Below are 23,361 nucleotides of genomic sequence, written 5' to 3' on the forward strand. Positions count from 1 at the left end.
GCCGGTCCGCGGGGGGGTTGGGATTCCCCTCAGCACGGCTGTGCGAGGGAGGAGGGCGGCGGGGCCTGGCGGCGGCACCACCACCGACCCACCGCCGGCCTCCTCCGGGCACCTCCGTCCCCAGCCCAGCGCCTCGGCCTCCCGGGCCCCGGCGACAGCCCCCTCGGGCGGCGGGAGGGAGGGAGGGGGGATGGAGCGGTCCCGGCGCCTTCGCTTCTTCCCCTGGAGGCGGCGGCGGGGCCGGGAGGAGGCAGCACCCGGGCGGGGGTGGCTGCTGTGGGCAGGGCATGGTGGAGAAGAGGGGGCCTGGAGGTGTTGTAGGAGTCCTGGTGGACAACAGGATGCCCACGGGCCAGCAACGTGCCCTTGTGGCCCAGAAGGCCAATGGCATCCTGGGGGGCATCAAGAAGAGTGTGAGCAGCAGGTGGAGGGAGGTCATCCTGCCCCTCTGCTCTGCCCCATCGGAGCACTGGGTCCAGTTCTGGGCTCCCCAGTTCCAGAAGGACAGGGAACTGCTGGAGAGGGGACAGCAGAGGGCTACAGAGATGATGGAGCACCTCCCTTACGAGGAGAGGCTGAGGGACTTGGGTCTTTTTAGTCTGGAGAAGAGAAGGCTGAGGGGAGATCTGATCAATGCTTATAAATACTCAAAGGGAGGGTGTCAAGAGGACGGGGCTGGTCTTTTTTCAGTGGTGCCTGGTGACAGGACAAGAGGAAATGGGCACAAACTTGAGTATAAGAAATTCCATCTAAACATGAGGAGGAACCTCTTCACTGTGAGGGTGGCAGAGCCCTGGCAGAGGCTGCCCAGGGAGGTGGTGGAGTCTCCTTCTCTGGAGACATTCCAAACCCACCTGGACACGTTCCTGTGCAACCTGCTCTGGGTGGACCTGCTTTGGCAGGGAGGTTGGACTAGATGATCTCCAGAGGTCCCTTCCAACCCCATGGGATTCTGTGTTGGTTGTGTCTGTGTCTGGACTGTCCTTCTGTCCTGGCAGGTGATGGGAGCATGAGTGAAAATGAGGGGGATCTCCAGCGAGGTGGGCTCCCGGAGGCATCCAAACCCTGCGGGGCCATTTCGGACTTTTTCCTAAGGGAAGCTTCTCCTCATGGTTGCGACCAGGAAGCGTCCTGTCCGAGGCCAGACCTTCTCTCCCCTCAGACGGGGCCGGAGAAGGTTTCTCGCTGCGGCTTTCGGAAGCGGAAGGAGACAGCGGTGCCCCAGCGAGCGTTGATGGGAGAGAAGCCCTACATCTGCATCGAGTGCGGGCAGAGCTTCAACCGCAGCTCCGACCTGATCCGCCACCAGAGGATCCACACCGGGGAGAAGCCCTACATGTGCCCCGACTGCGGCAAGGGCTTCGGCCGCCGCTCCCACCTCATCCAGCACCAGCGCGTCCACACGGGCGAGCGGCCCTACCAGTGCAAGGACTGCGGGAAGAGCTTCAGCCAGAGCACCCACCTGGTGCAGCACCAGCGCAACCACACCGGCGAGAGGCCTTATGTCTGCCCCAAGTGCGGGAGGAACTTCTACCAGAACTCGGGCCTGCTCCGTCACGCCAACTTCCACACCGGCGAGAAACCCTACAAGTGCCCCCAGTGCGGGAAGCGCTTCAGCGACAGCTCCAACCTCATCGCCCACCAGCGGCTCCACACGGGCGAGAAGCCCTACAAGTGTGCGGACTGCAACAAGTGTTTCAGCGAGAGCTCCAAGCTGGTCATCCACCAGCGCGTCCACACGGGTGAGAAGCCATACTTGTGCCCTGACTGTGGCAAGAGCTTCAGCCAGCGCTCGCACCTTGTCCAGCACCGTCGCACCCACACCGGGGAGAAGCCCTACAAGTGCGCCGAGTGTGGGACCTGCTTCGGTGACAACTCTACCCTCATCCGTCACCGTCGTACCCACACTGGGGAGAAACCTTTCAAGTGCTCCCACTGTGGGAAGAGCTTCAGTCGCAACTCCTACTTGGTCTCGCACCAGCGGGTGCACGTGTGGTAGGCAGCATCCCTAGCTGTGCTCTGGGGGTGAACTAGGATGCAGCTCCTGGTGGTCCAGGCCTGTCCAAAATGTGCCCAAGGGCCACAGGGGTGGACAAGAGCGTGACTACAGCGGGGTCCCTGGATTATAGGCAGCTGGCCAGAGTAATGCCTTTGGCCTGTGCTGCCCTTTTCAGTCACCTCCTCCTCCAGCAGTGGTTGCGGTGGGTAGCGCTGCATCCCGAGGGCCTGTCATCCTCTTTGCCCGGTACTAGAATCAGATGCCATCTGCTGTGTGGCCAAGGTGTGAGGTGTTTTCTGGGAGCCTGAGGAGAGAAGGCACGACATCAGGTCGCAGGATGAGAAGGCTGCTTGGTAACGCAGTATAAGTGTGTGTGGTTGTGCCAAGGGAAATAAGATGGGAGGTGGGGGGTCTTCAAGGGGCTTCGTTCTGCTCGCAGCTGAGATGCTGTGACCTTTATAACGTTGCAGAGGTCTTTGGAAGCTCATCGTGCTCGTGGTCTAAGCCAGCTCTGTGTCTCATACAGCAGTCAGGAAGGTCAAAGCTAAGTCAGGTCCTGCTGGGAAGCTGGAGACTCTGCATTATGCCTATAGAGTGTGCAGGCCAACTTGAAGAGCAGGCAAAGACCACTTGATTTTGCTTGTGAAAGGCACGTGTAGGCATACGCCGAACCGCAGAGGGAAGGCTTGTCCTCAGAGGTTTTCTGCAAATGCTGCTTGGATGGTAGGAATGAAGGAGCTGCGGGACAGGGACATGGCTTGTCCTGGAATCTCAGAACCGGTGGGTAACAGATGTAGGGAACTCCCATACCTGGAGGCTTAAAAAAGAAAATAAAATAATAAATTATACTTGCTGCTGCTAAGACTAAGGTACTCAACTTCACGGGTGTGTGGAGGTCACCTGTGAGTTTGTACGGGTAGCCTCCTCGTTCTGCAGAATTCACAGATACTTTTTAAGTGTGCTGGTGTAAGCTGCGTCGCAAAACAGGACGGAACAGTGCTGTACTAGGACTGACCTGGTTCCATAGCAGTATTTCTCAAGTCCCATTTTGGCCGGGGTGTGTGCCTGTGTGTAAATAACATCTCTATGTCTGTACTCACATATGTGTGAAGTAGCTTTTATACTATGTCTGTCTTCACACACGCGAGCGGTCACGCGTGCACACGCCAGGGAAGTGATCAAAATGGCCAGCCGTGACACTACACCCCATCAGTACTTCTCAAAAATGCTAAACATACTGTATATACTAGAATTTCTCAATAAGAAGCTTGGAGAAATAGGTTTTGTACCGAGACATCTTGAGTTTTCATATCAGGACATTGTTTTACACTGATTACTTTGTGTGTGTGTGTACAAGATCTGGAATGGAGTTATTTTATTTATATATCTATCTGAAAACGCGTGGCCCCTGTGGTTGCGAGGAGTGACCCCTGAATGTCACTCTCCCCCTCGTTTTACACAGGTACATATCCGGGGCAGTTGTAGGATGTACCCCCCCCCTCATGGTTTTACCTACAAGGAATTGCAGTGCGACACATATCGTTTATATTTTTTACTGTTTTCACTGCTGATCATTTTAGTGAGGACACTGAGTGGTGTGCTTACCCAGCGCTGCTGGAGCTTAGGAAAGATTTCTGGTTTTGCAACCTACCTTACTAATCCTGCGACTGGCTCCACGGCTTCAGTAGGTCTCTGGAAAAAGGAATACAGACTGAAGCCAGTGAAAAGACTGGAGCTGTGGTGGGGGAAGAGGTGAAGGAAATGAAGATGCTGAGAAGATCTGTGGAATTGAGCAGCTGCTGGCCAGGGATGCTTCTGAATGGCTCGCTCTACAGAGTGTGCTACTCTCCGAGGGATTGCAGGGACCCCTTCTGCAAAGCCCCAAGTCACTTCTTGACACTCAACTGCTGAGAAAATGCTATTTTCATATAGTTTAATAAAAAGGAGCTGTAGGGGGAGGGTGAAATGGTTTGCAGCTCCTCGAGGAACAAGGCACCTTTATGTGCAGCTGCTCAGGGAAGTAGAAGGAGCTTTCAGAAACGGGGTGGGCTTTGTTTACATGGGAACCAAAGCCTTCATTTGCAAATGCACATTTTTGCTTTTACCTTTGTGTTTGTTGTTTGGTTGGTTGGGTTTTTTTGTGTGTTTTTTTTATTTTTATGAACAGCTTCAAACCAATGACTTCTTGATTTCTGTTCCACTTCTGGAAAGTGGTTTGGAAATGCAACTCGTGGTCACCTAATTGGTTCCAGAAGCGTCAAGATTTTCATTTGCTAGCAGACTTTGGGAAGGGATACTGCAGCTCTCAGTTGGTAGGCTCATTTTTAACCGAATTCAGAGGTTATTCTGTAGAACTGATCAATTTGTGTGGGTTTGTCTCATTCCAGTTCACATTTCCTAAGGGAAATGTACAGCATTTAGAACTGTCTGTTTGCCTGGGGAGCCCTGTTTGCCAGGGAGAGGCGTCTTGTGGATGCCAACTTTTCTTTTTTTGCCAATCTGAACCCAGTTGCTGCGGCGGATCCATGAAAATCAAACCCAGGTCTGCAGGCTGCTGAGCTCAACTGGAAGGGAAGCACATGGAGACCCTGGTTTGGGGAGCCAGCTGCCCCTTGGGCATGCCTTCGTGGTGGTCCTCAGAGCCTTTCTTTCCCTTGCTACAGGCTTTGTGAACTGCTGGGTGTTACTTACAGGGCTCTGTAAATCGAAAGGATCGACGTGCGTTTATTTCGAAGATGAACTTATTTTAAACCATGCCAAATCAGGGTGGCCTTAGGGCTCCCAGCACACTGCCAGCACAGTAGGCTTTAGCAGCTGGGATTGGCTCGCTCCCCGGCGTAAGCACATTTCTGGAGTTCCTTTCCACAGCCACTGTTAGTTCTCGTTGGGTGTCACTTGGCTGAAATCATTCACTTCCCCCTTAGCCTGCCTGCTGTTTGTGCTCATCGAGCTCGGGAGGAGAATCTGGGCACCCACCCACCCACCCACCCTTTGCTGTGGTTACAGGGCACCTTCCTCTTCCTCCAGGGATTTAATGGCTTTGTGGGCAGCACAAACTCGGGAGCCAAATTCAGAAGACAGAGGGATGGGCACGGGCGAAAAGTCAAGAACCAGAAGGTTTGGTGTCACAGCAGCTAGCTCACTGCCTTCTCTACCAGCTCCCTCAGGGTCATAGTGGGAGACTACTGGAAAAAGCAAAAGGTAATTAGCTACTATCATTTCAGGGAGACCATCCCTAGCACGCTCCATCCCACATGGGTGCCCAGATCCTCCTGCCAGCTGAGGGAGCTCTGTAGAACCTTGTAAATTCCTGTTGTGCTGATGGTGCTTAGATCCTGCAGTGATACTGTGGCACTTTAGAAATACCTAAGACAGTCAAATGGATGAATGACGTCTCTAAAATAAAGTTTTTCACCCGAGTGTTCTTTGTTATCCCATCTCTTTATTTCTCCCCAGAGTGGCCTCCTGAGCATCACAGTTTCTTGGCCTCTGGCAGGACCAGATTTGGAAATACAGGTGTCATCCTTCACAAAGGGGTGACTCTTACTAAGGCAGCTGCTGTGCAATGCAAATAAGGATCCAGAGGTGAGGGGTATTCTTAGAAGTGGTCTTATTTTTCATCTAACCCTCCTGCATGACTCTGAAAAGCTGGAGGGTGGCACACGGTGCTCGGTGTGCTCAATGAATTTTAAAAAGTATTTTATGTGTAATCTCTAAAGCAATTTTTGAGATATATCAAACAAAAAAAAACCCCAAACAACCCTGCCATTGCATGCACAGGAGACTGTGGACCTGTTTCACCTTTACCCCAAGAACACCGGTCTGAATGGCCAGAGACACAACAAGAGGAGCCCCCATCTCTGAAAAAAAAAAGGAAAAGAATGGGTATTTCAAGGAGATGGAGCAAATGGAGGCCAAAAGAGGCGTTGCTGGGGTAGTCTGCTTTGCTGCTTTTCCTCTTGTGTCCCAAGCTTTGAAGGGCCTTCAAGCCTTTCCATGTCAAACCTGATATATCTCCTAAGTCAGCTGATCCACTTCTCAACTGTCCCCTCTCTTTTCTCATTCAAGGGCTTCCTGGCTTTCACAGAATCACATGGGGTTGGAAGGGACCTCTGGAGATCCTCTAGTCCAACCCCCTGCCAAAGCAGGTCCACCCAGAGCAGGTCCCACAGGAATGTGTCCAGGTGGGTTTTGAATGTCTCCAGAGAAGGAGACTCCACCACCTCCCTGGGCAGCCTCTGCCAGGGCTCTGCCACCCTCACAGTGAAGAAGTTCCTCCTCATGTTTAGGTGGAACTTCTTATGTTCAAGTTTGTGCCCATTTCCTCTTGTCCTGTCCCTGAGCACCACTGAAAAAAGACCGGCCCCGTTCTCTTGACACCCACGGGCGAAGGACTCCTGCCTCCTCATTCACGGAGTGTCCTTCAACTGGCTGAGAAGTTGCTATTTCGTGTCCCAAAGAGGTATCTATCTCCAAGGCTGGGCTCTCACGGCTTCCTGCTCTTGCTGGGCCCTGGCTGGCTGGTGACAGCAGATCCCAGGGGAGGGCTGAGGCTCCTGCCATCCCCAGCCACACACTGGGTTATTTTTAACTTGGATGGCTTCCCCGATCCAGCGCTCGGCTCCACAAACGGCAGGGCTGGCACAAGGGAAGGGAAAATTGCAGTCTTGGAGGGGGGGTGGTGGTGGTGACAAACATCCAAAGGGCTCAGCCGTCCCTGGAGTTGTCAAGCATTGCCCCCCTGCAGCCCACCTCATCCAACAGCAGCCCTGGGGGGAGCAGCAACCGAAGCACCACAAGGGCGTTAAACGGAAACGTACCATTTTTGGCACACGAGGAATATTTCCAGAGGAGGACCAGCTTGTGAATCTTTTCCAAACGTCTTATTACACGGACAGAATTGGTGCTTCTCTCTTGCTAAGAGCCTTGGAGGAGTGGAGCTGCCAGGTTTGCACCACCCCTGTGCAGCAAACAGACACACAGGCAGCTGTGCCAGTGTGATGGGGGGGGGGAAATGTTAGAGGGAAGGGGAGAAGAAGGCTTAGAGGAGTTTAACCATCACTGGTACCGCACGGGAAACCTTCATCATGAATGATTGCTTCGAATGCCCCTGTACTCAGCACTGGTGAGGCCACACCTCGAGTATTGTGTCCAGTTTTGGGCACCTCAATACAAGAGAGATCTGGAGGTGCTGGAGCGAGTGCAGAGGAGGGCAACGAAACTGGTGAAGGGGCTGGAGAACAAATCGTATGAGGAGCAGCTGAAGGAGCTGGGACTGTTTAGTTTGAGGAAGAGGAGGCTGAGGGGAGACCTCATCACTCTCTACAACTACTTGAAAGGACACTGTAGAGAGGTTGGTGCTGGTCTCTTCTCACAGGTAATTAGTGACAGAACGAGAGGGAACGGCTTCAAGCTCCAACAGGGTAGGTTTAGATTGAACATTAGGAAGGAATTTTTCACCGAAAGAGTGGTCGGGCATTGGAACAGGCTGCCCAGGGAGGGGGTGGAGTCACCATCCCTGGATGTGTTTAAGGGCCGTTTAGATGCAGTGCTGAGGGACATGGTGTAGGGGAGGACTTTGTAGAGTAGGGGAGATGGTTGGACTCGATGATCCCAAGGGTCTCTTCCAACCTCAATGATTCTATGATTCTATGATTCTAAATGCCCGGCAGTGATTATTTAAACTTCTCGACAGCCCCCCCACCTGACTCCTTGGGCAAGAAACAAGCCCAAGGGAACTTCACAGAACCACAGAAATATCTAGGCTGGAAGAGACCCTCAGGATCATCGAGTCCAGCCATCGAGTCCACTTCGCAAATCTAAAAGGCACTAAGAGAAAATAGCATTGTGCTTGGTGAGGCTGCACCTTCCTCACTGAGAGCTGCGTCCAGCTCTGGAGTCCTCAGCACAAGAAGGACCTGGACCTGCTGGAACGGGTCCAGCGGATGGCCACGGAGATGATCAGAAGGATGGAGCACCTCTGCTATGAAGAGCATAAAGGGATGTGTAAGGGTCCAAGGTTTGTTAAGACGGATAAAGTTGGAGGATTGTTGAAGGCACAGAGGCAGAGTGACGGTCTCTTATTCCGTAGTTATGTTCAAGGATCCTATGGCTATTGCACAGTGTGGACAACCAGGGCCTGGACTTACAGAAGTGCAACGGGGAGGGAACCAATCTGTCCAGAGGAGGGCCGCGAAGATGATCAGAGGCATGGAGCACCTCTGCTACGAGGACAGGCTGAGAGAGCTGGGGTTGTTCAGCCTGGAGAAGAGAAGGCTCCGGGGAGACCTTACAGCAGCCTCCCAATATCTGAAGGGAGCTACAGGAGAGCTGGGGAGGGACTCTTTGTCAGGGAGTGCAGTGACAGGACAAGGGGTAATGGTTTTAAACTGAAAGAGGGGAGATTTAGATGAGATACCAGAAAGAAATTCTTTGCTGTGAGGGTGGTGAGACACTGGAACAGGTTGCCCAGAGAAGCTGTGGCTGCCCCATCCCTGGAGGGGTTCAAGGCCAGGCTGGATGGGGCTTGGAGCAAGCTGGTCTGGTGGGAGGTGTCCCTGCCCAGGGCAGGGGGGTTGGAACTTGATGATCTTTAAGGTCCCTTCCAAGTCTCACCATTTTATGATTCTATGGTTATGGATTTAGCAGGCATAAAATGGGATTAAAAGGGAAAGCACGAGGCATCTTTTTGTTTCAAACACCATATGCTGGTGTTTCTGAAGGTGAAACTCTGTGGTGCAATCCCTTTGGCACCAAGCTTTCTGTCCTTACCTAACCCCAACCCATCCTTCCTACCCCTGAGCAACAGCACATCAGTATCCCTTCTTTCCACCACTTTGTTCAATAGGGAACCGTTTACAACAGGGCAGATACACCGGACACCAAGTGCCTGTAACAAAGAGGGCGTTCAGCTGTGATACGTGGCAGAGGGATGCGAGGGAAGGGATGAACCTGGAAGAAGGAACCTCTTAAACCTCAGAAGAATTTGTAATACGGAGCCACAGCCCCTGAAAAGAAAGCTGGGGTGGGGGGGAAAGTGGTCCCCAAGAAACCAGGTGGACTGACTGACAAAGCCCAGAATTACTTTCAGGCCAGCTTAAAGAAATCGAGTGTGTTCACTCACCTCCACGGAGAGCCAGAATCATCCAGGTGCTGTTAAAGCCACAGAGGAGGACCCATCAGTTCAGGTTTACCTGCAGGAGAAAGCAGGCTGGCTGAATCCCTACATCTTTGCCCAGGTCACGCACTGAGTCTGATAAAACCCCATTTTGTTTTGACTCCTGATTTAACCTATCAATTTAAAAATAAAATTTTTAAACTCGAAAAATTTAAAAATAAAGTCGATTCAAACAGAGTCACGATTAGGAGTCACACCTCAAACATACCTTAAATACCCTGAGGCTCTATCTGTTCTTCCAACACAAGAAAATAAAAGAATTGGCTGGTGGCAGGGCAGCCAACCTGGCAGCCAGCCTTGCTCCTTGCTACACAAGGGATTTCAATGCTCACGCAAAGTCATGTAGAAATTACCTGTAGAGGAAGAGTTTTCCCTTCCTTGGGTAGGGTTTTTTTTTTTTTGACTCACCCAGGTATTTTGTGGCTTCTAATGACTACGTGGCATGATTCTTTAGCCTTTCGCCAGTGTGCTGGAATTATTACAGGGGACCTAATTAAACCCTCATAGGACAAAATTGTAGTCTAATGGGTTACCTGGAGCTGCGTACGGACTTTTGCCAGGACTCTCTCAGTACCACAACAGCTTTCTGAGGAAGCCTCTCAAGGACCTTGCTGTAACTTCCCTCCTGTGGCCTCTCCCAGCACTGCATGGGTGGAAAGCTGGAGCTTCTGGTGCCTGGTGGGGAGAAATTCAGCAGTCTGCCAGGTTTAGGTGACCAATTTCAACAGGTAGGGGAAAAAGCAGAACTGGAGTGGGGAGCATTTGATATTTTAAAACCAAAGGGGAAAAAAAGAAAAAACAAAACCCCAGCCCCCCCTCCTCAAAAAACCCCAACCAGTCATGGAATCATAGAAGCCTAGAATCATTTAGGTTGGAAAAGACCTTTAAGATCATCAAATCCAACCGTAAACCATCTTAGTTTGCACGATGCATTTGGATCTGGTTTCCCTCCTTTTGCGGCAGCAAAGTCCATTCTCTGACATTGTGGACAAAGCCACCACTTGCGTATTTAGAGTCTCTCCCCAGAAATCAAAAAGCTGTACAAATACTGCCTTTTGTGATTTCAGAATTGCATCTAGGGTTGACAAACAAAGGTTGGAAAAGACCTTTAAGATCATCAAATCCAACCGTAAACCATCTTAGTTTGCACGATGCATTTGGATCTGGTTTCCCTCCTTTTGCGGCAGCAAAGTCCATTCTCTGACATTGTGGACAAAGCCACCACTTGCGTATTTAGAGTCTCTCCCCAGAAATCAAAAAGCTGTACAAATACTGCCTTTTGTGATTTCAGAGTTGCATCTAGGGTTGACAAACAGCAAGGGGTTGAAAAAGCCTACCAACCAAAATGAGAATTAAATAGAAAGGGAAGAAAACTGGCTAGAAAGCTCTATAGAATAATAAGTAATTTAATTTAAAAGGGACTAAATGTGAACTCTCTATAATGCTGTATTCTGAGCTCAAGAACTGCCTCAAAATTCCGCTGCCAATACTCTATCAGGATTATTGAGTAGTTAACATCCACTAAGAAATCATGTACAAGGTTTAGATAAAGCAATGCTACCTAAACTGAATAATAAATAGATAAAACAGGAAAAAAAAAAATGCCCTTCCACGTACATGTCCATTTCAGCAGTAAATCGGGCATTTTCCTTTGCAAACAAACAGCACGTCAACTTTTTCTAAAAGCAAGAAATCCTTAAGAACAAATATTTTAAAAACAGTGTTATTGTAAATTTGATAGTAGAAGGAGTGAAAGCTCACCTTTGTATGCTACACATTATTGTCATTGTGGGTAACACCTGATCTAAAAAGATTTTTATCAAACCTAGAGGTCAGAGTTTAAATACTGATGATGCATTTCATGCTGCAAAAGCCTCGTCCCACCACAATACACGTATTTCATGACTCGACTGCATTAGGTAACAGCCAACCGAGAAAAATACAAGAGAAACCACTGTGAATTATCCATATCATTAAGACACAACATTAAAAATAGAAGCAAGTGTTCCCGCCCCTGCCCTGCAGTACAAACTGAAAATGCTGCACATAATAAAATCAGGCACCACAAAACTCAGTTCACAATACTCCTTCCTCTTGCAGAGGCAAAACACTTGAGAACGGACTATTACACATTTATATTTATGTAATGTGTGTTACAGTCAATTATGTATACTTACATTGAGCCATTTATTTATAAAGAAATTATTTTATTGAAGAAATTTTAAAAGCCTTTACATTTTTCAAATGATTGCCCCTACAGGCTTTCTACCTAAGCAAGAAGAAATACAAGAAAAGGCATAACCACAAGGGCATATTTTGCCTAGAAGAGCTACAGAGCCCTCCCAGGGTGATAGGCATCATCACAGCAACCTATCTCCTGCATAGTCATTTGAAGTTTCACAACCTCCGTTCAGATTAAATACCAAGGGCCTGATTCATTCTTACGACGAATTTCACTGTAAATAATTGTAAAAAGCACATTTAATACCATGACTCAGTAGGCAAAACATCTGCTGCTCCTCCTGGCCAAAGCTTGCTGTGCCCCACGCCTATCTCCAGCAAAGGCTTAAGTGTCAGAAGCTTCATAACCAGGTTTCTGATGCTCACCTTTCCCAAAGGTTAACGTTTGAACTAGTGAAGAGACCAGGGTGATTTTGCAACAGGGAAACCACCCCTAATTATGTTACGTTTGAAAGAAGTCATCGCCAATATACCACAAATTTTCAATTCACAAACCTTTGATTTTTGGGGGTGTGTCTGTGAAAACTAGCACTGAGGAATCTATGAAAGGTCAATTATGTTATGTTTGAAAGAAGTCATCGCCAACATACAGCAAATTTTCAATTCACAAACCTTTGACTTTTGGGGGCGTGTCCGCGAAAACTAGCACTGAGGAATCTATGAAAGGTCAAAAAAGAAAAGCAAAGATCTATCACTAGGCTGGCACACACTACACAGCACACCAATACACTGGGACTGGAAAAAACCTTACAACCACTTTCACAGCACTTAGGATCAAAAGCCAGGAAAAGAAGAGGAGAGACCCTGCTGGTACCAAATCTTTAATTCCTGCCAGTCCCAAGTGGTCAGCATGACATACAACATTTATTAAAAATGAATGCCATTCCATGAATAACTTGTGTGTATTATGTAAAATATTTATTAAAGATGAATGCCATTCCACGAATAGCTTGCGTGCTGCTTAGTTTGAGTAACAACAATGCACTTATCCATTGTAAACGAAATCCTGTCTTCTGCCCCAACGAGATGGCTTTTATATCTCAGTCTACAACCATTTACATAAGTGAAGTTTATAAACACATTTTATACGACACATACTGTAAAATACAGCTTACATACAAACACATAGAAAAAAGAGCAATGAATGCAGCTCATCAGTAGCTCTTGACAAGGGCTCAATGGGAGGGAAAGCAAATACAACAGAGAGAATAAAATGTGATCAAGAACATCTAAACGCAGCTTATGGCTGAGAGACAACCACGTTTACCCAGGAACATGGGTTAGAGACCAAGTCGATGTCATAGAATCATAGAATCATAGAATTGCCCAGGCCGGAAGGGACCTCCAAAGGCCATCTAGTCCGACCTCCCCGCAGTCAGCAGGGACACCCCCAACTAGACCAGGTTGCCCGGGGCCTCGTCGAGCCTCTCCTTGAATATCTCCAGGGAGGGGGCCTCAACCACCTCCCTGGGCAACCTGTTCCAGTGCTCCCCCACCCTCACAGTGAAGAACCCTCTCCTCATCTCCAGTCTAAATCTGCTCCCCTCCAGCTTGAAGCCATTGCCCCTCGTCCTGTCACTGCAGGCCTTTCTAAACAGGCTCTCCCCAGCCTTCCTGTAGGCTCCCTTCAGGGACTGGAAGGCTGCTATTAGGGCTCCCCGGAGCCTCCTCTTCTCCAGGCTGAACAACCCCAGCTCCCTCAGCCTGTCCTCGTAGCAGAGGTGCTCCAACCCCCTGATCATCCTTGTGGCCCTCCTCTGGACCCTCTCCATCAAGTCCATGTCCTTCTTATATTGAGGGCTCCAGACCTGCACACAATACTCCAGGTGAGGTCTCACCAGAGCAGAGTAAAGTGGCAGAATCCCCTCTCTGGACCTGCTGGCAACGCAGCTTTTGATGCAGCCCAGGATGGGATTGGCCTTCTGGGCTGCAGCTGCCCACTGCCTGCTCATGTCCAGCTTCTCCTCCACCAGCACCCCCAAGTCCCTTTCCTCAGGGCTGCTTTCCAATACCTCACCCCCTAGTTTGTATTGGTGGCGAGGATTGTTCCGGCCCAGGTGTCCCACCAAGTTAAAGCACTTCCCACATTGCCACTTGCTTGATCCTCTGCTGATTGACTGAGCAGGCAAGAAGCAAGAAAAAGCAAGAAGACGGGGAAAGCGACACCAAGCTCCTGACACCTTTGGTGGGACAGGAGCAATAGCATCCCCACATACTGATCTCAAAATGCAGCAGCTGCTGAGCTCCAGTTGCACGTGCTTCCCTGGTGCAGGGGGGGTCCAGAGGGAAAATTTAGACAACTGAAAAAAAAAATCATCCTTAACTTTTACAGACCTTTCCATTAGGGGACCATTTCTGAAGCTAGGTCCAATCTTCAAGTGTTTCTTACCTATAGGGAAGGGTTAGAAATGCAACTTTAAAAACCACAGACCCAGTTGAATCATTTGATGTAGTAAAAAACGTATTTATTCCATCACTTTCCACTTTCCATACACAGATCCTTCTCTATCAAGCTCCTCTGCCACCTTATGCACATAGTTTTGGGGACATCTTCAAGTGTTTCTTACCTATAGGGAAGGGTTAGAAATGCAACTTTAAAAACCACAGACCCAGTTGAATCATTTGATGTAGTAAAAAACGTATTTATTCCATCACTTTCCACTTTCCATACACAGATCCTTCTCTATCAAGCTCCTCTGCCACCTTATGCACATAGTTTTGGGGACACACATGTATAAAATCCACAATAGTATATCCCTCTATCTCTATAACAGTACACGCATGCATACATGCGCACACACACATATAAAATCCACAATAGTATATCCCTCTATCGTATAATATCCAATATAATATGACATAAAATATCCAACAAATTAATCTGCATTTTTGCACATACACAGTGATTCTTACAGTTAATTAAACTGCAGCTATGCATATACAAATTCCCTTCCCCTCTAACTCAACAAACAAGCTTCTTACAGAAACCACATCATCTGTGTTTCCTGACTGTGTTGTTTCAGATTCTGACTTGCTCATCTTTTTCCCCTCTGGGCTTCTGTCTTCTTTGGTCTTAATACTTTATCATTTCTCTTCCACACATACCTTCCAGAAGACGAACTACAAAAATCACAGGAGTGAAACTGCTGATTTTTTTGAAACCCCAGCTCTCAGAGGAAGATGTCTTATCAGCACGTCCCCCTCTTGAGCAAAGATTAACTCTGTATTAAAAACGAAAAGGATTAAAAAATATTACTTAAAAGCAAGAAATCTCACATATAACAAACCAAGAATAAGTCATCAAACAAGAAAAGCCCCTTATTCAAATATTTAAGAAGCATTTCTAGGGCATAATTCACCTACTCCTAAGGTAGACATCTAAAATCGGTGAGATGAATCACCTCCTAACGGTGTCCATTTCTCTCCAGTGACTACAAAGCGGGCCTGGACCATAACTTGGATGGAGACACCCACGTCGTGGCTATTAATATGTGGGCAAATACCATCCTCAGTCTTCAACCAGATCATCTGCCTCAAATGCATCCCAGTCTTTGCAGGAACGACCCCGCAGGAGCAGGGGAGCAAAACCCCTCTGGTTTTGGTGGCTTGCCTACCCTTTTCCAGCTTTCTCAAGAAAAGAGTTCAGTGAGAGCTGCTGCAGCAAGTGGGCAGAGCTCTTCTTAAGAACCCCTTAAGAACTAAGAGGTTTGGGATGAAGCGGGAAAAGAGAATTAAAAAGTGGCCTCCTACCCTCTCTTCCCTGTGAATACGGGGTCAGTCTGCTCATCCTGAATTTTCTTTCCACTTAGATATATTCAGAATGAGACAGAAGTTTCAAAATCAAGAGAGAGTTCAAAAGCTCTATTCGATCTATATTAAAATATGTATTTTCAGATTTGGGGGATCAATTTCATTATATACAGCCAGAGATCAGCAGCTGGGTACAGCAGAGCTCTTGCTGGCACCCCCATGGGAGGATCCGCAGGGAGAGACTGGCCCTTATCCATGTTGTTTGGCACTTAATGTAATATCGTGTCCAGTCAGCAGGTCAAAACATTTGGTTTCGGGACACGGAATCTGTTGGGGACATGGGAGGGACGTTAAGGATGATTTGAGGGGGAAAGGCTGCTGGGAAGAAGGAGCACTAATAAGCCTCTGTTCTTCAGGCTGAAATAACCAACAGCAGAATGTGTTGGGTGTATGAAAGAATACTTTCATATTAAAGTATTAAATGGGAATATTGGTAATATTGAACCAACTGTATTCTATTGAACCAACTGTATTGTGGTTGGGGTCTTCAGACTGTAAGGATTTGGTTCTGTAACCTTGCACATCATCAGGATTTCCACCCGTGTCCACTGAAGTAGCTGATACAAGGACTGTCAAGAGCCAGATGTGGGGCTACATAATTCTAACTGAGCCTGAAAGATGGTGCTTCTAAAATGATGAAGAGGACTGAGACGTGGTTTTTTGGTAGCCCTTTCTCTCTAGGAGCTCCTGAAATGCTCGCATCCCATAGAACATGGGGACCTCTGCCTCCTAAGAGAATTTCCAAAGCAGATTACCGGAAATTAATCAGAAATCAACAAACTTCTATGAAGAAAGGCTGAAAAACTTGGGCTTGTTCAGCCTGGAGAAGAGAGGGTTCCAGGGAAACCTTATTGTGGTCCTTTGCTAGGTAGAGGGGCTTTATAAGAAAGATGGAGAGAGACTTTTTATATTCCAGGGAGACCTTATTGTGGTCCTTTGCTGGGTAGAGGGGCCTTATAAGAAAGATGGAGAGAGACTTTTTACCAAGGTCTGTAGTGACAGGCCAAAGGACAATGTTTTCAAACTGAAAGAGGATAGATTTATATTGGACATAAGGAAGATATTTTTTACAATGAGGGTGGTGAGACACTGGAACAGTTCGGCCAGAGAAGTTGTGGATATCTCATCACAGAAAGTGTTAAAGGTCGGGTTGGAAGGGGACTTTGAGCAACCTGCTCTAGTGGGAGGTGTCCCTGCCCACGGCAGGGGGGTTGGAACTAGATGATCACCCATATTCATAGTTGGAAGGGACCTTTGAGATCATCCAGTCCAACCACAAAAAAAAACCCCAAAAAACCCCCAAAACACCCACAACCCAAACCAACACACACACACCGCCCACCCACCCACAGACAGACACAACCCAACAATCTCAGGCACTAGAGCATGCCCTGAAGAGCCACGTCTACACGTTTCTTAAATCCCTCCAGGGATGGCAACTGCACCACCTCTCCGGGCAGGCTGTTCCAGTGCCTGACCACCCTCTCAGGAAAGTCATTCTTCCTCAGATCTAATCTAAACCTCCCCTGCCCCAACTTCAGACCATTTCCTCTGCTCCTGTCATTATTCCCTTGGGAGAAGAGGCCAACCCCCACCTCTCTACACCCTCCTTTCAGGGAGTTGTAGAGGGCAATGAGGTCTCCCCTCAGCCTCCTCTTCTCCAAACTCATCACACCCGGGATGATCTTTAAGGTCCCTTCCAACTCAAACCATTCTGTGATTCTACGATGCGAGAGCACCTGAAGAGAGAGCCGGTGACTTTCCTGAATCTGGGAATTCAGGAGAAAACCCCAGGGAGCAAAGGACACCGGTTGCCACGGCAGGGCTTGGGAGGCAAGAGGAGTGAACTGCACATGCCGGTTCCTGCAGAGCCCAGGGGGCCTGGCACCTGGCCCCACGGAGTCCCCACAGCATCCTGGCCAACCCCCACCACCGGAGAGCCCCCCAGGGCTGGGGAAAGGGGGTGCCGGGGCTGCGGGGTGGCAGAAGAAGTGAGAAGCCACCCTAGGGGGGACAGCAAGCAGCCCCGCGGGTCCGGGCAGAGAGCACAGGGATGGGAGCACATCCGCAGCGAGAAGAGGTTTGGAAAAGAGTCATCTCTGGGGAGAAAGGGGTTTGTTGAGTCTAGAGGAGAAGTCTGGGAGTAGGGCAGGACGTGATAACAGGGTTGCAGAGCAGGAGATGTTGTTATTAAGAAAGGCAGCGATTTACATTGCTGGAAGGACAAAGATAAGATCTAATCGGCTTAATTTTCAGGAAAGAAAAGAAGAAAGGAAAAAAAAAAAAAAAAGAAAGAAAAAGGCTAGATGTTGCAAAAAACTGTCTCTGAGTAAGGCAGGGCCAGAACAGATTACCCGGGGAGGTTGTGAAACCCACTTGAGCGGAAGCTGTAGGACGTTACGCAAACGTCACCGTGCTCTCTGGGCAGAGGATGGGCCACCACGCTGCTTCGCCACCTTTGGGAAGTGAAGGTCCATCGAACCTTTCCCAAAATGAAATGAAAAAAAAAAAAAAAAAATTCCATACACGTCATATGGGTTGTTAAACGTATGGGTGACAAATTAACAAGTTTAGCATGTAGGTAAAAAAACTCCTATAGTTTTACCAATCCTAATTTTACTACTACAGATACAAGCGTGTGAATTCAAAATATGGTTAAGAACAAAAATGTACAGCAACCTTTCATCTTTCCTCTCAAAGAAATTGCCTTGCAGTTCTTGGGCTGGAAAATGCTGGCAAAACCTTACAGCACTATTTCTTTCGGACACATCACCCCATCACACCTTCTTCCTGCTACCAGCCTTTTTTCACAGCTGTCTCCTGCTCCCACCCAGCGACCCGCAGGGTTGTGTCCTGCAGAGAAGCACTGCCTGCTTCTGTGTTCTTTGGGGCAATTTTATTTCTGTTCTTGCAGCAAGACTGTGGTGTCACCTCTCCACCATCTGAGGTTGTGAAGCCACAGGATACCCCAGACACTGGAAAAAAGCAGATTGTACTGTTCTTTTGGGACCCACCATATAGCAGAACGCTCCCAACATGTAGAGTCTACTCAAGCATGTGGACCTTCCCAGTCCATCAGGGAATATTAAGTCTCCATCGGGACATCTTAACTCCATTACCTAAAGGACACAGAGTTAATGAGGTTTTCTCGGGATACTGCAGGGGTGTCTGATGTTAATAATCTACTCAGATGCTGAGTTCAGTCTGTCCTTTCACCACCAAATGGTTCCACTGCCAATAACTCCAACAAGCTTGGCCAGCCAACCAGCTAACGGCACAGGTGGTTAGGGCTATGTGCTGACTGTCCCTGGACAACACCAGGAGGTATTCCTCAGAGCACCCCATGCAGGAAAATGTAAACTACCCAAAGCTTTTCCTTTGCTGGGAAATATGCTGTGGTGACACTGGAACGACTAAACGGGCTTAGCAGAACTTAGTGGCTCTGGCTCACAGTGATCTGGGTGATTTGGTGAGACACTTGTCTCACCAGTGCTCTGATGTCCACACAGCTTGAGAGCTCCGGCGCAGTGCTACACGAAAACACAGGTAGCCCACACCTGTTGGGTACCCAGGATATCCTGGTGGTACAGGATAAAAGCCCTTGTGGCCAAGAAGGCCAATGGCATCCTGGGGTGCATCAAGAAGAGCATGGTCAAGAGGTGGAGGGAGGTCATCCTGCCCCTCTACTCTGCCCTGGGGAGGCCCCATCTGGAGCACTGTGTCCAGTTCTGGGCCTCTCAGTTCAAGAAGGGCAGGGAACTGCTGGAGCGGGGACAGCAGAGGGCTACAAAGATGATGAGGGGCCTGGAGCATCTCTCTGATGAGGAAAGGCTGAGGGACTTGGGTCTGTTTAGTCTGGAGAAGAGAAGGCTGAGGGGGCATCTGACCAATGCTTATAAATACTTAAAGGGTGGGAGTCAGGAGGACAGGGCTGGTCTTTTCTCAATGGTGCCCAGGGACAGGACAAGAGGAACTGGGCACAAACTTGAACATAAGAAGTTCCACCTGAACATGAGGAGGAACTTCTTTACTGTGAGAGTGGTAGAGCACTGGCAGAGGCTGCCCAGGGAGGTGGTGGAGTCTCCTTCTCTGGAGACATTCAAAAAACACCTGGACAAGATCCTGTGCAACCTGCTCTAGGTAGATCCACTCCAGTGGAGGGCTTGGACTTGATGATCTCCAGAGGTCCCTTCCAACCCCCTATGATTCTATGATTCTATGAAAAGGTCCTCTGGGACGTGGGAGATGTGGGGAGCGTGGTGTGGGTTCCACTGTGAGGCTCCACCCCCAGGGCCAGCACAGAGACAGTAGTTGACGATGCTGAACCACAACTTATAAGCCTTGCTGGGTCTCACCTGACTCTGTGGGGAGCCATTCAGGTGCCTCTGCAGTCTTTCCCCAAAAATTCTGGTGCCATCAGGGCACATTAGCTTGGGCTCTTCACCATGTGCTTCCAGACCCAAGCTGACTCAGACAGTCTAGATATATTCCTACTCAAAATTCCTATAAAAGAGTCTAGATATATTCCTACTCAAAATTCCTATCAGGACAAGATGGGCCTTCTCAGAATCAACTCTGGCACCTCTGAACTTCAAGGATAGCATATCCACACACTGGATATAGTGCCTAGAGGCATTTGAGGTAGCTCATTCCATTAGCACTGAAAGAGAACTCTGAGTGTTCAAAGTCACATGCAGATACTATCTACTGAGGACATCACACCTTTGCAAAATAGACTGGGGAGCAAGACTTTTCATTGTTTTTTGATGAACATACCAGCTGAGAAAGAGGCAAGCACTCTGCTCAAGGACTCTGGAAGTATGTGCCCAGTTCTCACCTCTGCTTCTGCCCTGATGGGCTACTTTGTGCAAGTCTCTTCACCCACCACCATCTTCCTCATCTCAGTTCTCTCTGCTTGTGTAACTGTGGCACGCACCTGGTGGTAAGAGGCACTATATAAAACAGAGATATGATGATGAAGGCGATAAGAGAACTGGTGGCAGATGGAAGATGAGAAGCCATGAATTCCAGACTGCAAGCTCTTGACCCAAGAACCCTTCACCTGAAGAACAGGTTCATGGCTTTCACGCTCATAAATGCTATTCTTCATGTGATGTTTGGGGGAATAATCATATCTGATTAGTTTTCCCCCACACCTCTATTCCAGCTGATGATGACGTTGCTCCAGCTGAAAATAAGGAGACCCATCATCTAAAAATTCATATGAAAAAGAATATATTTTGACCTTTACATTTACCAACAAAGAGGTCAGATGGGAGAGAAAACCCTTAGGTCTTGTGACTGTGAAAAGGATTTTGACAGGAATTCTGACCTGACTCAACATCAGCTAGTTCACACTGTGGAGAAGCCTTATCTCTGTGCTCTTTGATGGAAGAGCTGGAGCCAGGATTCATCCCTTACACAGCATCAGCAAACCCACCTCAGAAAGAAATCAACACCTCAATGGAGCATGGTCACTGTGAGTCCCATAGGGCAGGCATGCGCTCCTGCAGCAGAGATGGGATAAAGGCAAAGATATCCAAGCTGCTGTTGGGAGTCTTGCAGAGAAGTCCTGCATGACACCCTTGTCTCTAAATTGGAGAGACATGCATTTGACAAACGTACCACTCGGTGGATAAGGAATTGCCTGGATGGTTGCATTCAAAGAGTTGTGGTCAATGGCCAGGATCACAGTGGAGATCAGTGACAAGTGGTGCTCCTCAAGGATCTGGTGCTGTTTACCATCTTTGTTGGTGACATGGACAGTGGGATTGAGTGCACTCTCAGCAAGTGTCCCAAGCATAAATACAGGCTGGGTAGAGAATGGATAGACAACAGCCCTGAGGAGAAGGACTTGGGAGTGTTGGTTCATGAGAAGCTAAACATGACCCAGCAATGTGGGCTTGCAGCCCAGAAAGCCAACCGTATCCTGGGTTGCTTAAAAAGAAGTGTGACCAGCAGGTTGAGGGAGATGATCAGCTCTCATGAGACCCACCTAGAGTACTGGGGCCCTGGGGCCCCCAACATAAGAAGGACACAGACCTGTTGGAGTGAGTCCAGAGGAGGAGCATGAAGATGATCAGATGGCTGGAGAACCTCTCTTGTCTCTAGGCTAAGAGAATTGGGGCTGTTCAGCCTGAAGAAGAGAATGCTCCAGGAAGACCTTATTGCAGCAATACTGAAAGGGCTCTTATAAGAAAGATGGGGACAGAGTTTTTAGTATGGCCTGTAGCGACAACGGGTAATGGCTTTAAACTGAAAGAGGGTAGATTTATATTAGATATTAGGAAGAACTTCTTCACTGTGAGGGTGGGGAGGCACTGGAACAGGTTGCCCAGAGAAACTGTGGCTGCCCCATCCCTGGAAGCGTTCAAGACCAGGCTGGATGAGGCTTTGAGCAACCTGATCTATTGGGAGGTGCCCCTGTCCATATGGCAGGGGGCTTGGAACTAAATGATCTTTGAGATCCTTTCCAACCCAACCCATTCCATGATTCTATGATTCTGTGAATTTCGAGGCACAAGAGCAAACTACAGAGAACAACCTGATACTGCTCCAGTGTGGTGGGGTAACAGTGGTTGGATGTGAGTACTCAACTAAGATGAAGGGTCTTGGGACATTATGTTGTTTTTGTGAGAATCACTAATCAGGGAGGAGGAGGTCCAGGAAAAGGAGAGAGTGCTTCTCTTTCTCTCGAAGCACTGAGAGAGAAAGAGAAGAGGTAAACAAAGGAGCAGAGTGCATGGAGTCAGCAGGACGCAAATGGGATCTCTGGGGTGTTAGGAGAGCTATCTGGGTGCTGGGTTGGTAGTTAACTTGGGCATCTGGGGCACTTGCCCAAAACACAAAGAAGGTAACTATCCTTGTTCTGTTTGGAGAAAGCACAGTACAGCATATTCTAGACTTACTATGAATCATTATTTACACTGCATTAGTCATTGTTAGCTGTAGCCTGTAAGTGCTTCCGATCTTAAGGCTACGCAAGACCTTGCAGGGTTTGTTTCCCTCACCTTCTGTCCCTTCACAGAAGTCAACTATCTGGATCTTATATCCACTGACTTACAGCTGTGACAAGCTAACCTTTAAACACCTTTTTGGGTCTTCGTTTCTCGACTCTCTCAGATGCTTTGGGGACTGCAACTCACTCGTCCCAGGGGACGTGATAATTTCAGAAAAGACAGAAGAGACTCTTCCTGTGACATGCACTGCGAGCACAGGAGTAGGATGGGGTCCCTACCTCAGCCAGTTTACAATCTAAACCTCCAATTTAACGTACCAAGGTTTTTTACTAAGATAGAAAAACCTGCTTTTTAATAGGGTCATTCTGCTTTTATGTTTTACTCGCAGTCTTATGCTTGTCCCATTCTTAATTAAATGCAAAGAAAACTAAAAATGTCACCCAGTGTGAATCACAAAAAAAAGGCCCTTTTTGTGAGCTAAGGACAAAAGGTCACTTCATGAAAACTGTGCCTGTGCTCATATGAAACAATCCTCCTTCAGTCTGCCCTTCCAACAATAGCACTACAGCTCCAGACAAACAATGCTTCCCCACCACTGTGTGGATGGTCGTATTTATCTGCAAGCTCACATCCAAGAGCTCTGCTTTGGCCACACGCCAAATACTAATCGTTACAACCCATCATATGGGAAAGGTTTCATTTTCCATGACTGAGGGGTGGTGGTGAGCGCCACGGGGAATCCTCTCCTGGTATAAAATGCTGGGCTAGAGACAGGGTTAAAAGGAAGAACATAAAGGAGGTGGCTTACAATATCTAGCAAGGGGTCTCACCATCACCTTTAATGGTGGGACTATGGTGGCCCAGAATAACTTATTTGTTGAGCAGGACTTTGTTTAGCAGGAAAGGATCCTTCCTCCCAATGCCCTCAAGACTGTGTGTCAAGACACTGGTCCTGGGAGTTTTAGGACTGGTAATACAGTGGAGCAGAACATCTTACTCTTTTTAAGGGACTGACTGCATTAGGAGTTTGAGTTGGGTGAGATCTGTGGACTGGTTGAGGGGCTGATCCTGCAGGAGATGATGTGTGACCTGAACTAGCCTCTGAAGAGCTGTCCCTGGCAGGTGTGGTGATGTGAGTGGCCTGGGTGGGTTTTGGTTTTGTGCTACCCCAGGAA

The 23,361-nt window shown here is 48.5% G+C and overlaps 1 protein-coding gene and 1 long non-coding RNA gene across 2 annotated transcripts; one reads left to right on the forward strand and one right to left on the reverse strand.

The window, feature by feature from the left end:
* Positions 1–862: 862 nt before the first annotated feature.
* On the forward strand, positions 863–5,418 carry LOC106885886 (zinc finger protein 239-like). Its single transcript, XM_014938406.1, has one exon. The coding sequence runs from the start codon at positions 917–919 to the stop codon at positions 1,997–1,999; it is 1,083 nt and encodes a 360-aa protein (XP_014793892.1). The 5' UTR covers positions 863–916; the 3' UTR covers positions 2,000–5,418.
* A 7,970-nt stretch (positions 5,419–13,388) lies between these two features.
* On the reverse strand, positions 13,389–20,159 carry LOC106885888. Its single transcript, XR_001411524.1, has 5 exons — positions 20,065–20,159; positions 18,242–18,346; positions 17,604–17,709; positions 14,217–14,638; positions 13,389–13,967 (listed from the first exon to the last, which is right to left on the reverse strand). It is a non-coding gene; the product is annotated as an uncharacterized LOC106885888 (long non-coding RNA).
* Positions 20,160–23,361: the final 3,202 nt, after the last annotated feature.

The sequence above is a fragment of the Calidris pugnax genome, unplaced genomic scaffold (assembly GCF_001431845.1).
Source record: "Calidris pugnax isolate Ruff unplaced genomic scaffold, ASM143184v1 scaffold47, whole genome shotgun sequence".
In the NCBI taxonomy this organism is placed as follows: Eukaryota; Metazoa; Chordata; class Aves; order Charadriiformes; family Scolopacidae; genus Calidris; species Calidris pugnax.